General features: G+C 34.8%; 1 protein-coding gene and 1 non-coding gene across 2 annotated transcripts; one reads left to right on the top strand and one right to left on the bottom strand.

The window, feature by feature from the left end:
- Nucleotides 1-1,392: 1,392 nt before the first annotated feature.
- On the bottom strand, nucleotides 1,393-10,645 carry LOC100366724 (putative caffeoyl-CoA O-methyltransferase 2). The gene is made up of 6 exons (XM_002740395.3): nucleotides 10,492-10,645; nucleotides 7,910-8,046; nucleotides 7,493-7,601; nucleotides 5,603-5,776; nucleotides 3,476-3,609; nucleotides 1,393-1,697 (listed from the first exon to the last, which is right to left on the bottom strand). The coding sequence occupies exons 1-6, from the start codon at nucleotides 10,568-10,570 to the stop codon at nucleotides 1,545-1,547; spliced, it is 786 nt and encodes a 261-aa protein (XP_002740441.1). The 5' UTR covers nucleotides 10,571-10,645; the 3' UTR covers nucleotides 1,393-1,544.
- A 6,275-nt stretch (nucleotides 10,646-16,920) lies between these two features.
- TRNAR-UCG (transfer RNA arginine (anticodon UCG)) lies at nucleotides 16,921-16,993 on the top strand. The gene has a single exon. It is a non-coding gene; the product is annotated as a tRNA-Arg (tRNA).
- Nucleotides 16,994-17,093: the final 100 nt, after the last annotated feature.

Consider the following 17,093-nt stretch of genomic DNA (forward strand, 5'->3'; position numbering starts at 1 on the left):
TGATGAAGATGAAATAAACTGTAAATTATTCAACGATAGGGAAAAAAAAACTACTGAAAGAAGATAAAAACATAAAAAGAAATCAAAACTATTATCCAGCAGTGTTTCCTTTTAGGAATTCTTTAATTCATTTCATAACACATACACGAATGTTATCAACATAAAAGATTTACTCCCTTTCATATAGTCATAGTTGTTTTATATACGATATTTTAAAATCATTCAGAAATTTCAAATGATGGTCGAATCAACTTAGCGGATGCATACCATCGGTATAGGATATATTTCGCATGAATGGCATTGACTCGACCAATGATTTAAGGAAATCATGAGTAATCGGTGTTACCAGATGTCTTCTATGACCAATGAAATAGTTTTATTTATTTCTCGTGTATATCTGCCTGTAATATCAATTCTAGAAAAACAGAACGTTGTAATCAGTGATCAGTTGCTATGCAGACTTTGATGGACTAACATTCTATACTTATATAGCACTGTAACGTTGTTGATAAATCCAGTCTTATCTTATTTTCACCAAGTTGCTTCAATACCCGATTGACACCTTCAATACAGATAACAGGTAGGTGATGTATTTGTCTTAGGTGTTGCCAATAACACTTTCATTCAAGCTCTGAGTTACCAATGATATCAATGATATGCATGATCTGTTATTGCAAATGCTCTTGGTAGCCAGCTTGGTATACTGGCTTTGTCACAATGAGTGTCGGTAAGGGGAAGATTACAACACTAAAGCTAATCTGCTCATTTTTAAGAGTCTGTTACATAAATGTCACAAGAGTTACATGAAGAGCTGCAAGAATTTAATGCAATTTAATGTTTTTAAAATCGATGCAAGTGCAACGTTGTAAAAACACACACACTCAACTTACCGAGATAAAGCACAAAAGCCGGCACAAAAGATACTGTACGTACTGCTTAATTTTCAAAGCTGTACATGAATAATGCAAAAAAGAATTTAGTTTTGAAAGACGATGCCAGAAACTCCCTGTAATTTGCTATAAATAACATCATACAAAAACGTAATCGGCTGGTTTGTGTGAGAGAGCCATTTTATTAAAAGTCTGTAAAATTGGCAATGGTTCGAAATTTGAATAGCTCCCGGGGTTTACTTCTGTTTTATGTGAACAGACAGATGACTGAGAGCGTGCGATGAGGATGTTACAGGCCTTGAGCATGAGGACGAGATAGCTTCATCATGGTTGCGGATAGTGGGATGGTAAGAGATGGTGTCCTTTGCAATGATGAGAGTTTTCACAATTTAGAACACCTTTTAATTCCTTGATGAAGTGAAGCCAGCTTCAATGTGTACAAACAAACAATGTAGTGACAGGTGTTGTTGTGTGAGGTTAACAGAACTGCATCAGAGCCATGTTCGAACAATAGTGTTGTGTTTCATATTTATTTGTTTCGTCTGTTATGCGCTATATAGTAATATTTGAATACATGATTATGTAACAATACAACTGTTATTTAGCTTTTAAAAATAATCTTGTATCTTAGAAAACGATATTGCCAGTGTGCACTTATTTCTTCATTGCTAACATTACACCATCTCCTAATGTAAGCATACTGATATCTACATTCTGGTCACTATATATTTTATCAGTACATGCTCTTATGGCTGTGGTTGCGATATCTGTCTCCATTTTATCGGCCACTTTGCCTTTCCATATCACCTAATGAAAAAAAACCACACATTAATTGCACAAATAAATAAAAACAAGCCATGCATGGCACAGTCCCCGTTAGTTATCAAATTTAAGATATATAGTTTTGTTTATAGTAATATAGCTGGAATATAACCATGTCAGGAATATGATTTTTTAACATTAAAATGATTGACATTTGTATCTGATCGTCAAACAAGTACTTGTCCATATTGAGAGAGATTGCTCTGGAACAGCATTCAAAATCAGCCATTTTGAATACATGTATATATATAACATGATGTATAACAAATATATAAAATTTGAATATAATCAGTCAAAGCATTTAAGAGATATGGCTCTAGAAGCCCAATCATTAAAACAAAATGGCCACCAGTCAGCCATTTTGAATCCAATCTGAAAAATAAAATGACGTGCATCAGGAACCCGTAATGTCTAATGTATGTACCAAGTTTGAACGAAATCCATCCATAAAATGCCAGAAATGCTTGATATTTGATGATTTTTTAGCACAAAAATGACCACCATTCGGCCATTTTGAATAGGATCGTCAAACCAATATATCTGTCTATCTATGACATGATGTATAATGAATATTTAAAATTTGAACATAATCAGTGAAAGCAAGTCAGAGATATGGCACGAGAACCACATTCATTAAAACAAAATGGCCACCAGTCGGCCATTTTGAATCTTATCTGAAAAACAAAATTATTTGCATCAAAGTCCCATAATGTCTAATGTATAAACCAAGTTTGAACAAAATCCATCTGTAAACAGCCGAGAAATGCTTGATTTTTAGGATTTTTTAGCACAAAAATGGCCACCATTCGGGCATCTTGAATCAGATCGTAAAACAAAATGATGTGCATCAAGGTCCTATAATGTCTAATGTATATACCAAGTTTGAACAAAATCCATCTGTAAACAGCCGAGAAATGCTTGATTTTGATGATTTTTAGCACAAAAATGGCCGCCAATCGGCCATCTTGAATCAGATCGTGAAACAAATTGACGTGCATATGTATAATATTATGTATGATGTATGTGTGAAGTTTGATTGTGATTGGTCCAGGCATTTCTAAGACATAGGTCCGGACGCACGCACACACGCACGCACACGCACGGAGGTCAAAACATAAGTCCTCGTTTTCGGACTGTGTCCGAACGGGGCTTAACAAGCCGTGCATGAGCATACACCTAACATCTGTGTACAATGATCGAGAAAATAAAAAAATCTAAATTACATGACTATAACATTAATGAAGTTATCACCTTTCTTCGTTCACCACTAAATGAATGAATCTTCTCTACAGAAGTGTTAAATTCATCAGCCCAGCGATATGACACATATGTCAAATATCCAAGCATGAAGTGAAGCTCTGATGTCATTTATTATTACAATCATTATGTTATTGTTTGAGGAGACGCTCTCCTATGGTTAACATGCAAGAGTATTATGTAAAATAAACATGCATTGTCTAAACTTGCACATGTTATTGCAATCTGTCATGTGTTATGATGAGATGTCATGTGATTCTGTATGAACATTAAAATATCAACCATTATCCTGTCACAATGTATCATGAACAACAACAAAATATAAATTGAAACACAATAACTTTTTGCAATAAGAGCATATAGACGATGATGTCATGATAACAAAGGTAATTTAAAAGTAATTAAAGTTTTACCATGTCCCCAAAATGACAAACATGATTGTTTTTTTAATTGGGAAGATAATAATACTATTTTGAGATATAAATAATGGTATGAACTAGACTTACATTATCTATGGCTATTATGCCACCTTTCCTCAATAAGGTATAAGCTCTATCATAGTAATTACTATAATTATCCTTGTCAGCATCAATAAATATAAAATCATATGTGCCACTTTCGCCGGCTTCAATCAAGGAATCTGAAAAGAATACCAGGAAATAATTTTCACAAAGTCAGTAATATGCATTCTCAGTTTTCAATAACATCATTTGGACACACAAACAGATTTCTTGTTGAGATGCTGCGTATGTATATATGTAAAAAATTTAAATTTAAACTTTAATAAAAACTTCAAAGAAATAAGATATGAATAGCCCCCCCTGTACCGGTACTTAAAAAAAAGACTATTAAAAAAATGAAATGCTTTACATATCTAAGTACATTTAAATGCGTTTAGGGGTGGACCATTACAAACTCTCACGGAGGGTGTTAGAAGAACTGTGCAACAAATTCTGATTGATAGTTGTGTGCTATTATTTCCATGATAAATTTACTGTAATTGTAATTGTTTTGTAAACATTTTTTCGCCTAAAATTTAGACATGCAGAATAATTGTTCTCTATTGTTGATCCCGGCAAATTTTTTCCAAGATATATTTAAATTCTGACTGTTAATATTTTACATTGTCCATTGTTGTCTATTATCTAATTATGAATTGAATTATTATGAACGTGTACTGTTACATGTATACTGTAGAGTACTTTATTTTCGTTTGGAATTTATTTTCGCTATTTTCGCTGAAGGGATGATTCCGTGAAAATAAAATCCAGCGAATATACATTTTTCTCCCTATTTTACATTAATCTTATTAAAAATCAGTGAAAATAAATTCAAAGCCAAATGCCCAAAAAGCCTTTTCAGCGAAAATTAATTCCAGCGAAAATAAAGTATTCCACAGTAATATATGAAATCAAATTGGATGTGCAAATCACTGGTCATGTGATCAGGTAACTTGTTTCTGATTGAATTTGTAGTGTATGGTCAGTAATTGAGAATGCAAATAATCATAGACTCTATGAAATAATAGACTAAACTAGTTTCAACAAAAATCTGATTTATTACATAGCTTGCATGTGCATGTCTACAGTATTGTAAGCGTGAGCCAGCCTAACTGTTATGGTTTTACCCAATAACACTCTTTCAAACTATGTTTTCATGGCGGGAAATTTAGGCATTTTATAATTTTAATGAGAATGAAACAGAAGTCAAACATGAACATGTACTAAGTGACTAACATACATTGTATCCTTGAGAATATACAACTGTGTCGGTGTCAGTTTACTCAAATAGATAATCGTTACCTATTGTATAAGTATTATGCATTTCAGGAGGAAATCTTGTCATTCATGAATTAATTTGCAATCAGACTCACTCATGTTATACTAAATTAACTTCTCCATTTTTTTTTATATTTATTAATTTTTGTTAGTATTTTGAATTTTTTGACTATGAATATTTAATTACAACGTTTGGAAGATATTCCTACAAATAAATATAGGTGTCTATTATGACAGTGACAAAAATATGAGACTATACATGAGTATCATAGATATGGTTATATGGCTGACATTTAAAAAAAACAAAATGACTGCTAGTCAGCCATCTTTCATCCAATCACACAACAAATCGTCATGGACATGCATCGTAATATCTATAATGTATGTGCCATTTTTGAACTAAATTGGACAAAGCAAGATCCAAGAGGTCCAAGATACCGCATTTTCAAAAAACAAAATGGCTGCCAGTTGTTCATCTTGGATCAAATCGCTAAACCACTGCATGTGCATAAGTCTCACTTGAAGCACTAGCCACATAAAAGAAATGAAAGGACTCAAGTTGGAGACTGAATTATAATTGTTTGAATGGAACTAAAGAAAGTATGCACTAGTTTTAACGTTCTCATTCAAATAGCATTTTACATATTCTAAAAAACAAAACAAAGAACACTCAACAACTTTGGCACCGGTGACTAACAGAGCTTGTTGCTGGCATATATCCACATAACGTGGTGTAAATTTCATGTTTTGAACATCTTGTATGCATGGGAAAATCCTGAGATAGATGAAATATGATAGTGGTAATACAAGGTAAGCTAAAGCAAATATGGAAACTTATATATGTATGAAACCTACCTAGAGTCTTCAGTGCAGGTTGTAATCTTAAATCAATTTTATGGTTGATCTCCGATTTGCTCCAATACTGTTCTGCAAAGTTAGTAAACTTTTCACAAACATCACATGCAATCACTTTGCCATCATCTGGCAATGTTAGCGCCATACTCAAAGTGTTGTATCCGGTAAACACGCCTGTAAGAAATAACATACCATATGGTGTTAAACACTGCTACTTCACATGTTTGTTGACTGTATAGCATTCAAGCAAGTTCTTACTACAGGATAATATATGGTTATTCACAAAATAATGGGATTTACATCTGAGTATAATATTGTATCGTAGGACCTACATTCTAGTGTTTTGTGTATAACAATATATACAATAAGAAAAATGAAACAGAGCAGTCTAAAGTTGCATTTGTCCGCATCGCCTGCAGTATGCTGTTTCAATCGTAGTCCGAGTTCCAACATACTGGGACATGATGGTCAGGATCAACAAAACTCCAAACTATATCAAGCCGTTGTAGAACTTTTTAAAATTTTCACTGATTATATACAAAGAAATCTCGGCATTGGTTATCAATGAGATCCAACAAGGTAGCAGTATATCGGCCATTGATCTTAAAAGCCGATTGCATCTTATAATATGTTTTGAACATATTCATAATTTGTGACTATACACAAATTTGTTTGCTAGATAGTTTTTATAGCTTTCATGAAAGCATAAGACAGTGGTTATGGCCTTTTTCTATGGTCCAATTGAGTAAAAAACGAAATGTTTGAATCCATTTTCACTTCTAAGACCAATTTTTGTTTCAATTCATCTTCATTTTTAAAATAAAAACAGATCTCAGAAACGAAAGTGGGTTTTAAAAATCAATTTCAGAACCGAAAATGGTTATTAACAATACATGAATGTCACAGTTACCATTATTTGATTATAAAGTAGTACAAGGAACATCTGCAAACAGGTGAATGAATATGTAATCTACATGTTTGCGGGTACAACTCATCATAAAGTGATTTCCCATAATCTAGTTTTGTACTGACAACTAAAAACTTCCACTGACCCATGTTCAGAATCTCAGAGTACACAAGTGCAACAAAACTATTTGTCATGTATATGCTCAAGAAGCTGCATTCATTAATCTGAGTGAACCTTGATGTACACGACTTCTTTGTTAATTCCGGTCTTAGTATATTACCAGGATCTGGGTTTGTTTCAACATCACCACTGGGCATCAGACTCCTTTTCATGTTGCCAAATACAATTTGTTAACACAGTAAGGTTTATTATTTAAAATGTATTAATTGTACATAGAACAACATCTGTAAATTATGACTAAGATTCCCATTATGTGTAATAAAGAAACAAGTGAAAATATTTTAAATTGGCTAATTAATATGTAAATTTGGTATATAATATGCACAGACTTCAACCAAACCAGTTGAACATATATATATACATACATACATGCACATACAGACACACTAACCGCAAAGATTCCAATTATGTGTTCCGCACACATGAGTCACAAATCAAGATGAGTCAGTATGTTGATTGCCAAAAGCGTTGGTTTATTTAGAAACGAGTAAGATTTGTTTGACTGTACAGGTGTCTTAACCCGCAAACATAATATTGTGGCCTCTAATAGGTCAGTTAATAGGGCACACTGATCCAAGGCAATCTTAATGACAAAATCTTGGTGCTTTTCACTGTTACGTTCTCCAAATTAACTTGTATCACTCCATGATCATCAGTATCCTCACTGCACAGGTCGCCAGATAGTTGTACTGTCATATGCATTTGAATTGAGTTTATGCAGTTGTACAAATGTGGAGGCCTATATTAGAATATATCTATAGAAATCGAGAAACTCAATTAATATAAACATGTGCCATACTTACCAATTTCAATAACTTTTTTGGCATCTAGCATTTTCAATAATATTCTAAAAAACTGTGCTTCTTCTGGAGCAATTAGCATTCTATTCATACTGAATGTGCTCACTGTTGTCTACAACAAAATGGGACATTGATTGAAATACCAATGATGTACGAAAACTGAATACTAGTAAACAACTCATCAATGCCATAAAGCAGTCTACTCAGCAACAACAGCATAGACATATAGTTCCATTAGATATTGTGGTGATACAGTTTGTTACACAAAGATAAATACAAACATGTGTATAGGGTTACATATAGATTTGACTTTGTGATGCAGAATGAGTATCAAAGGTGGTATGCAAACGTATGACAATATGTCTGAATACTACTTCTATTTTAGTCATTAAACACACTCATTCACAGCAAATACTTTACCTCACGTAGGTCTTTGAGTATGACTGGTTCTCTCAGAGAATGATCAATCACATAATTCAATATAGGGTTATCTTCAGCCAAATAGCTTTCCTTGAATACACTCACTGGTGGTCGCATCTTGTCAGCATATTTATAACCTGAAACAGTGCAAAAACATTTTCTCTATAAAGACCAGTGTGGTATCGGTACAATCACAATTATAGCGTATTAATCAGAGTTGTTTGTCCAATGGAAATGCTATGTAAGTAAGTCGGTTATAAGAGTTTCATATGTAAAAACATCTGACGTCAACTGTGACCTATCTTATAGTAATTTTGACCCCAAGGAAGTCATAGAATGCTCCATTTTAACTTAGAGTTATCAAATACTCCACACCCTGATAGGGAGAACCCTATCCCCCTCACTTGGTGGCGCAGCTGAATTGTAGAGCTCCATCTCGCATTTTTTTTCTAGAAAAAACGCTGCTGCGATATACATGTATATATAATCGTAAAGTGTTATGTTCTTGGATTGGTTACGGATGTCAATACTGAATACATATGATGTTATTTCTACATTATTCTGAAACGTGAGGACAATTGCGCACATTTCTTGTCACAAGATTGTATAATTTGAATATTATGATTTAGTCAAACTAAAGAAGAATGTATAGCCAGCCAATGTAAGAGCTTGTATATTGCAGTACTGTAAAACATGTCTTTTTCGCGAGCATGTCTTTTTCACAAATTTAATGAGACCTGTTTCGCTAATTCAAGATGTCGCTAATGACTTTATTATCAATTCAAAATGGCCGCCAAACAAAGAAATCAACAATAACAAGAGAGATTCGCTAAATCAACATTTCTCTATTAATACGTCATTTTACCACAAATAAAATTGCATGCTGCTTTTTCAACATGTTTTACAGTATGTTTGCATTTGGTTGGCCATAATTAATGAATTTTTTAATTTATACACATTTCTGACTTAAGGTGTGATATAGGCTGCGGAGTACAGGGAATACAGGGTCACAAAGGGGGCACATGCAGAATTCAAAAAAGTCAGAATGGCAATATGGTAGAACAAATTCATCTAAACTGTGATTCATTGCCAGTTTAAATCTATTCTGGAGAAGCAAAATATTTAAATTTTTTGCACTAGATATATAAGTCAATAAATAACTATTGTCACTGTTCAACTCACAATCAACATTAGCAGAAACCAAGGACTCTGCGACTATTGTAAACATTTTAACAGTGTGAACGTTGGGAAAGACGCATTTGTCCATTGTACAAAAATATTAAAATTCAAATTCCCCAACTATATATATATATATATATATTACATTTTTATGTGTAGAATGTACAGATTCAATATTGCAAACAATTCATTAATTAATCAGTGTCTGCCCCACTCAATGGGGGGTGGGGTGGGGGTGCCTTTTTTCATAGCCTGGGAGGGGGAGAGACAATAAATGTTGTTATATGCTGAAAAAAACATTCAACTTCATGAACTTTCTTTTAGCACTTACAAAATTCAAACTTATTTTCTCCACAAAATAAAAAGTTTATTGTATTCGTTAATTGTTATTAAACAACCAATGCTTGCATCAAAATAGTTTTCTTGTTTGAATAACTCAGCTCATCATAATGTATAATACCAAGGTAGTAAAAAATTAGTATGATATATTTGAAATAACATTTATTATTGATACATGTCAATATCTCCTGTAAAACCACAACAAAAGAAAGAGAAAGAATGATTGGACAGTGTTGTAAATGGTAAACTAAAAAATACAATGGGGGGAGGGTGTCCCACTGTATTTCTGGATGATATGGGGGTCACCCTGTTTTAGTTTTCACTTGGGGAAGGGGCAAAGTCCTTTCCTGCTTTTGTGAAATCAGATTCCTCTGGCACCCCCCCGGAAAGGAAATGACCAGGGTCGTCACCTGCGCACAAGGTAATTGAGTCCCAAACGATGGCTCATGGGTAGACACTTGTTTGTAAACAATGCACGCTATGGTCATCTGACGCATGCGTAGGGGGCAACTTCCACGCATTAACACATAACAGTGCTTTGACCTTGGATTACCACTTGCCCTCTATATGTGACCTGAACCATATTTTAGCTCCATGCCTGAACCGAATTTCCCGTCAGACTTCACATTGTGACAGGAGGCTTTGTTCTGTACATCGTGAAGCAATACAGAAATCAAAAGAACTTTGGCATAGGAGTCATTATAAAATCTGTGGTTGAACTTATTAATGTTCAAATAATATAAACAGACAAATCATGTAAAAGTGGTAATGTTGTCCGCTATTGTTCATCATAAATCCAATGGGATGTTATTGTTTGGTAGTTGTAAGCTTCCTTACATAATATTACAATTCAAAATGCAAAAAAACAAAAACAAAACAAAAACTGCTGTGCCTGATAATACCGGTAATTATTATTTTCTGATTGGGTTGCAAAAGGACCTAGGCACCACCCACTCACACCCTTGTGAGAAGACGTTCGATCACGAGTCACTTTAGGTAGCTCCCTGCTTTAGGTAGCTGCAGCTCTGAAGTTCTTGATATATAAATATTTCCTAAATACTTACCTGCTATATAACCCACACCAATAGCGACTCCAATTGAGACAGTACCCGCGAAGACTAGACCTTTGTTGTCAAGAAGCATGTTGTACTAGGCTGTCGATGTGCAGTGTATACAGAGAGTAAACAGTGAGTAAGAATCACGCAAATCTTTTTCATCAGACCACCTAGCACAGTGGCTATTTTACTCGAATCGACTTAGGAGGATAGCAGACGGCGATCCAAATATTTATTACGGCTACTCGTCGGAATAACATCAAATAAAATAATAGAAATTCTCCGCGGGTTCCAGTAAATACCAGCATGTTGACAAGGCTGACACTGCATGAAAATGCTTTAATTTACGTAAATATATTCAATCGGATGTCTCTATTATATTCGCATATTCACTTTTATACACCAGCTGATCAGACCACCTAGAGCTGTGGCCATTTGTTTAAGATGATGGATACGGTCGTCATTGACCAATTTGAAATTCCCACACTTTCACTTTCATTTTCTTGCTTCATTTCGAAGTTCCGACATTTTCACTGGCACACTTCTTCGCGGCGTTATTATTTATGACCCAGTGAAAATATTTAAAATGCAGTGAAAATATTTTTCTACACAGTATAGATATTACACCTCGGTGGAAATAAATCAAACGATTTGTTACGACGTCTTGTCGGAATAACATCATACAAAATATTTAATTTTTTCTGCGTGGTATGAATATTTATACCTCAGTGAAAATAATTCTCTCCGCTATAGCAATATTTACACCTCGGTGGAAATATTTTAACCGTGGTGAGAATAGTTTTCTTTGCAGTCGAAAATAATATCCACAGGCCCGTAGCCAGCACTTTTGAATAGGGGGTTCGAAAACAACAATAAATGATATATTTGATGTGAAACGTGTGAATTTTATAATATTCAAAAAGTGTGTTTGAGCTCTGTTACATACATTTTTATATTCTCGATTTTAAATTCAATTGGTTTACTTTGTGTTACGTTGGTAAGTTGTTCCACATAACATTTTTGAACTATTTTACCATTTTAGAGAAAAGGTCCTAGGCCATTCCCCACCCACAGACAAACGCACCCACACCATTGATTCATTACGGCAAAATGTTGTACACAAAAAAGGCAAGACTGTACGTATCTTAGCATTATTGTCCAAGCATTTTAAGGTAGAATGCTACTCACGAACTTTTTCGCTCTTCACAGATGTTAGCGCACATAAAAGTGACACAATTTCATGTCGAAATCTGTCTACAATTATTCATTTTAGTATTAGTCAATTATGTAATTTTATTTCTGTACAGGGCCTCACCACATCGTACAAGATGTAATGGGTAGAAAAGTGCATATCACGTTTTAAAAACAATACAACATTCATGTAAACATATGGTACTAAGTTAAGCTGGATTCATATTTATCTCGTCGCTTGAAAACTTTTATAAGATACAGAGCTAGTTGATATATGGTGTGGCAGTTTGTGTAGCGACGAAGTAAGCCCAGACTGTCAGTATTTGCATAATTGCATAAAATTATTGACAAAAGATTAGCCCTTAGATCATTATAAAATGAACATATAAAAACAAAGTGAATTTAATTTTCTATCATGCTAAATTATAACGTATCACTGCAAAAACTAAAAATTTATTGATCTAACTGTATTTTTGTGTGCCTGTCTAATTCAACATTATGTTTATGGCCAAAACAGCGAAAACTCGTCGGTATAAATTTTAGTCTATAATTGCTTGCCAATAAATCTCCCAGGTTATAATACTTCATCGATTTTTTCGAAAGTACACAGCCTGGATGATTGTGAAATTGAGGCATGCCATTCTTGCTGACAACAATTTTTTTTATTCTTTGAGTAAATATCCCTAAGAAATTTGCAGTATCTGCAACTTGTTTTCCAAACCAGGCAATGCCGAAACCATATTTGAACAGGAGATTTTTATGTGGGTATCCCAAGTAAGTCTGCCGGTCTTCTCTAATCGTTTAAGCATGATATAACATGTTTTGGGGTTCCAGCTATTTATTATTTAATTTTAACCAATATAAGATACAACACTTGAAATAACCACAGCATAATGGCAGCCTTCTACATTCGTCCAATATCGCTATATTGTTTGTACAACTATTAATGCTAAGTCGATAACTGCAAAATGTTGTCTGTACCCTCTCGATTTCCGAATTTTGGTACCCCCATATCGCTACCATAAGAAATAGCTGGCACGGTGATTGCATCAAACAAATTAAATGCACTAACCAATGGCATACTACCCAGTTTCTTGCAGTACGTAAATTTGTTGGTTTACTGTAAATCTGATTTTAGAGGGCGGTAAAATAATATGCATATAGTAGCAGTTTAGCAGCGGTCTCAATAAACTTATCCTTTTTATGAACCCACTAAAAATATAGAAAATTTTCTAAGACATCAAAAAAACGTGTAAAAAAATATGTTTGAAAAATATGATTTATCGCATAATTTCAGTGCTGAAGCAACACTGTGGGATAAATTTTTGGCTGCAAGAAGCTCTTCAACCAACCTTCAACTCGTGATGATAAATCTTCGTCATTTTTTTAATGATGTTTTCAATTCTTAGCTGTACACTATGTCCAATAACACAGGCTACACGTACTAATACAATAAGTTGACTACATTTGGCTGATACGCTTAGAACAAAACAGTATATATGCCATCATTAACTTGAAGAATACAAAACTAATTAAGCAAGATGAAAGTACAGTGTGGTGTTGCCGTCTCAATCCCGTTCGAACCCCACACTTTACTAACTGAGCAAACACTAGCACAAGACAAATGGACCTATTCAGGACCACCACATCCTTTAGAGAGTGACTACCATTACATTATTGTTTCAATGTTGCTTTAATATTTAACATCAGCTGCTTGAACGCGATCTTCATTACACCATCGCGGAATCACCGAATAAAAGCTTGCCCATTTATAACAACCTGTTTTGATTGGCAGCTGTTGAACTGAGACGGCGTAACTTCACGATTGACATTTAAAGCTCGTTGTCACCTAAATGTTCATTACTATGCAATTTCGATCGAGTCTGATAGTTACCTCACTGAGTCAAGTTATTTAAACGATGATAATTATTTTAATTAATACTGTTTGTTTTATTATGTTCTAATCTACGATCATAAATCTATTCACTTCCAAAATTTAGGGGGTTCGACCGAACCCCCCGAACCCCCCCCCCAAACTACGGGCCTGATCCACTTGAGATGGCGATCTACGACGTCTAGGCGAAATAACATCAAATAAAATGATCGGAATTCGTTTTATTTTCTGGCCAATCTGATAATCTGATTATGTTTGACAGGTATGGCCCTTTTCTGTTTCTGACAATCATCTACTACTTTCATCTCCACATTCTCCACATTATTTTTTAGCAGCTGATTCAGTTCGCCGTGATTGTTTTTGTGTTCCCTCTACCTTGTGTGGCCATTCAATGAAGTGGTAAGTTTGCTGACTATTCTAGTGTTCACCTGCAAACAAAACAACTTTTGAACATTTATTGCACTACTAGGGTCAATTTATTTTAGTCATACGGACAACATGCAGCGGCATTTGACATCAAAATACATGTCATGAATTAGTTTTCGCGTATCTGTTGACCGACTTATTTAGCTGATTACTAATATGGCTGACTGAGTGGCCATTTTGTTTTTCATGCCTACTGTTAGATCTGTCATCATTTAGGCGCATGCGAGGTCCTGGACGGAACTTGACTCAGTGGATTGGAACTAATTACGATATAACCGTCGCCATCCGGACCGCTATTTCTGACAGTGTGGTATTTGCAGTTAGTAATATAGTGAACAATTACTAGTAATCAAAAGATATGACGTGTCCAGTACTTAGTTTGATTTGCTATGTGCAAGTTGAATGTGTGAAGGCCACACCTTAGAGTATTTAAACTTCTCTGTAGTTGGTTAAGTATAAACTTAAGCGACGTTCCCGGTCCGGTACCTCAAGCAGGTTATTAGCAATTTAAATAATGGATTAATATGTATGTCAGTTAATCCGTTTTAACATGTTCAGACTGCATTTGGCGTACTATAGATAACAGACAGCAATCCTTATCATCGTCAAATGAATAGAAAGTTATTTCAACTTGACATAGCGATATGAATGAGATTATGTTTATTCCATAAGTTTTTCGTTTTTTTTAAAGTTGCATCATCATTTCACCAACCTTGCAAGACAAGTAGAGATGAGCTCATTGAATACTGTTTCAGTTGTGGATTCAATATTCAAAAATAGTTCTATTCAACTCGGCATTAGACAATTAAAGAGAATTCTAAGAAAAAGACATTTTTTCAAAGAAAAAGAAAAGATAACGTAGAGATTATGTACCTAATTAGGCAGATTGCTAAATGGCATCCCCTATGTTATTAATTGAAATAATGCAATAAATTCTACGAGATGTACATCGCGACGACCTTGTATCCTCAAAGAAAATTGATACATGTCAAATCAACTAACAATCAACAGACTGAGAAATGTTGGAGTAAATTTAAAAAGCAGGAAGCTGCGTTTTGGACAAACCGTTATTAGAAATTATTAAACAGACGAATAATTGACGATCTAGTTATCCAGTGTGACCGATTCTGTTATGTGGGAATACCCACTCTGTCTGGATAACCGGAAATCCAAGGTGTACTCATGACAAGCCAGGTGTTATCTTACATTTCCAAGAAATGATTGGGACATGTGATTACCCTAGATGTGACCTATTTCGTGTTATGCCCTATCTAGTAGACGATTTGACACAAAAACTTCCTGATTGTAGTCCAGATGATTTTGATCTGTTTTTCACGCTTATAGGAGATTCCAAAATTCGAATGTCACAAATGTGGAGAAATACAATAGATGCCACAAATCATATTTCAATAGAAGAATAACTTGATTTGAGTGCAATATAACTGCAATTTTAGCCCAGCTGCCTCCGCCTGTCATCTCTGATTCTATTTGACTACCGAAAAATATTCTCCAGATCATTTGCTATATGATTCGCCTGTGCCCCACAATTGGCGAATTAATTAGTCACAAAGTTTGATTGGTTAGTACCTCTATGCTGACCGTGTTACACATTTTTAAAAAACACTGCCTGTTAAATATTTTGAATTAAATAACTATTTATACATAGTGATTATGTCTACTTATGATGGAATATGCCCGTCAATACGTCAATAGTATGGCGTCACTGTGGCTGGGTTCACCATAGACTATTGTGGCTTTGCATTTTTTCATTGAAGGTGCTTCCCCAAAAGCTTGCTTAAGCCCTGTTACACACATATTGTTGTCATTAACACCACCCACTGGCTGGCCACGGACATGAAGGATATGCTAATTAAATAGGAGATCCTACCACCTATTATGAAACGATAGTCTTTGTGGCATTACTTATCAGTGGTGCCCTCGTAAATGCTCTGGCTTTAAGTGGGTAAAACTACCTCGATCTTCTCGAAGTTGAAAGATTCCAACAATGATTCAGAGTGCAAGCACCATGATTTAACTGTAGAGAAGCTCCAAGCTGCACAGACGGCTTGGTCCAAAAATAGAAACGAGCGCTTTATGTCCCAGTCCGGTCAATCTGATCCATATAGTCACCTCAGCTTTACAACTACTATATACCTTCTATTGATAAAAAAAGTACGTGAGTTTGCTCTCATTGCCATGGGAATGACTGTGTGGTGGTCTACAAGATTGTGATTGTGATTGCGAATCCCATTGGTGAAGTCTTCCCACTGCGGCCACCAAAATCCTTGCTGCAGTCGCATACTCAATTAGAACCTACTCGTATTAAATCATTATTTACTGATTATTTTAATTTGTTAAACATATACAGTTCTATGAAATTGAAATTCACCTAACTAGGCTTGGCAATAGGGGTGGAACAAATCCTTGCCTCGAATGTGGAAGTAACAAACCATGTCTTATTGTGTTAGAGTGGCAACATAAAGAGAAGATCTTTATGAATGAATTCAAAAGATAAACAGGAATTTTAGGATCTAGACATAAAATACCTGGTGGCACTTTAAAAAAAAAACGCAAAATACTATTACATAAAATACCAATGAATAAGGCATGTGACATCGAATCACATAATTGCAGTCCGAGTCACATCGTGGTCGTATGCCGATGCAATAATTGTGTGTTCTGCAAAATTGAACTACTATACCTGTCACAGCCAAACATGCAACTATTTCAAGAATAAATTTAGCAAGTGCTAACTCGCAAATATGGGGATGTGTAGAACTAAACGACTTATTATATAAAAATACTATTACATAAAATAAGGATGAATAAGGCATGCGGCATGTGCAGAACCCAACGACTTATTCAATTATCCAGGTAAATAGGAATTCGTAAAAAAATTAGATGGCACAGGATGAAGATGTACTTAAGACTCCGTGGTCTAATGGATAAGGCGTCTGACTTCGAATCAGAAGATTGCGGGTTCGAGTCTCGTCGGGGTCGTATGGGCTGCTACGATTTAGTTTTCTGCAAGATTGCACAAGAACACCAGCTGCACTCAATAAAAAAAAAGTCGTGAATACTGTTAGCGGATAAGAATTCG

The sequence above is a fragment of the Saccoglossus kowalevskii genome, chromosome 2 (assembly GCF_978046115.1).
Source record: "Saccoglossus kowalevskii chromosome 2, keSacKowa6.1, whole genome shotgun sequence".
NCBI lineage: Eukaryota > Metazoa > Hemichordata > Enteropneusta > Harrimaniidae > Saccoglossus > Saccoglossus kowalevskii.

What these genes read in the sequence shown, in the direction of transcription:
- LOC100366724 (XM_002740395.3), bottom strand. Translation starts at nt 10,570, where the DNA reads ATGCTTCTTGACAACAAAGGTCTAGTCTTCGCGGGTACTGTCTCAATT. An exon ending in TACTCAAAGACCTACGTGAG is followed by an intron (nt 7,602 to 7,909) that starts GTAAAGTATTTG and finishes ATTTTGTTGTAG; the next exon opens with ACAACAGTGAGCACATTCAG. An exon ending in GCATAATAGCCATAGATAAT is followed by an intron (nt 1,698 to 3,475) that starts GTAAGTCTAGTT and finishes TTTTTTCATTAG; the next exon opens with GTGATATGGAAAGGCAAAGT.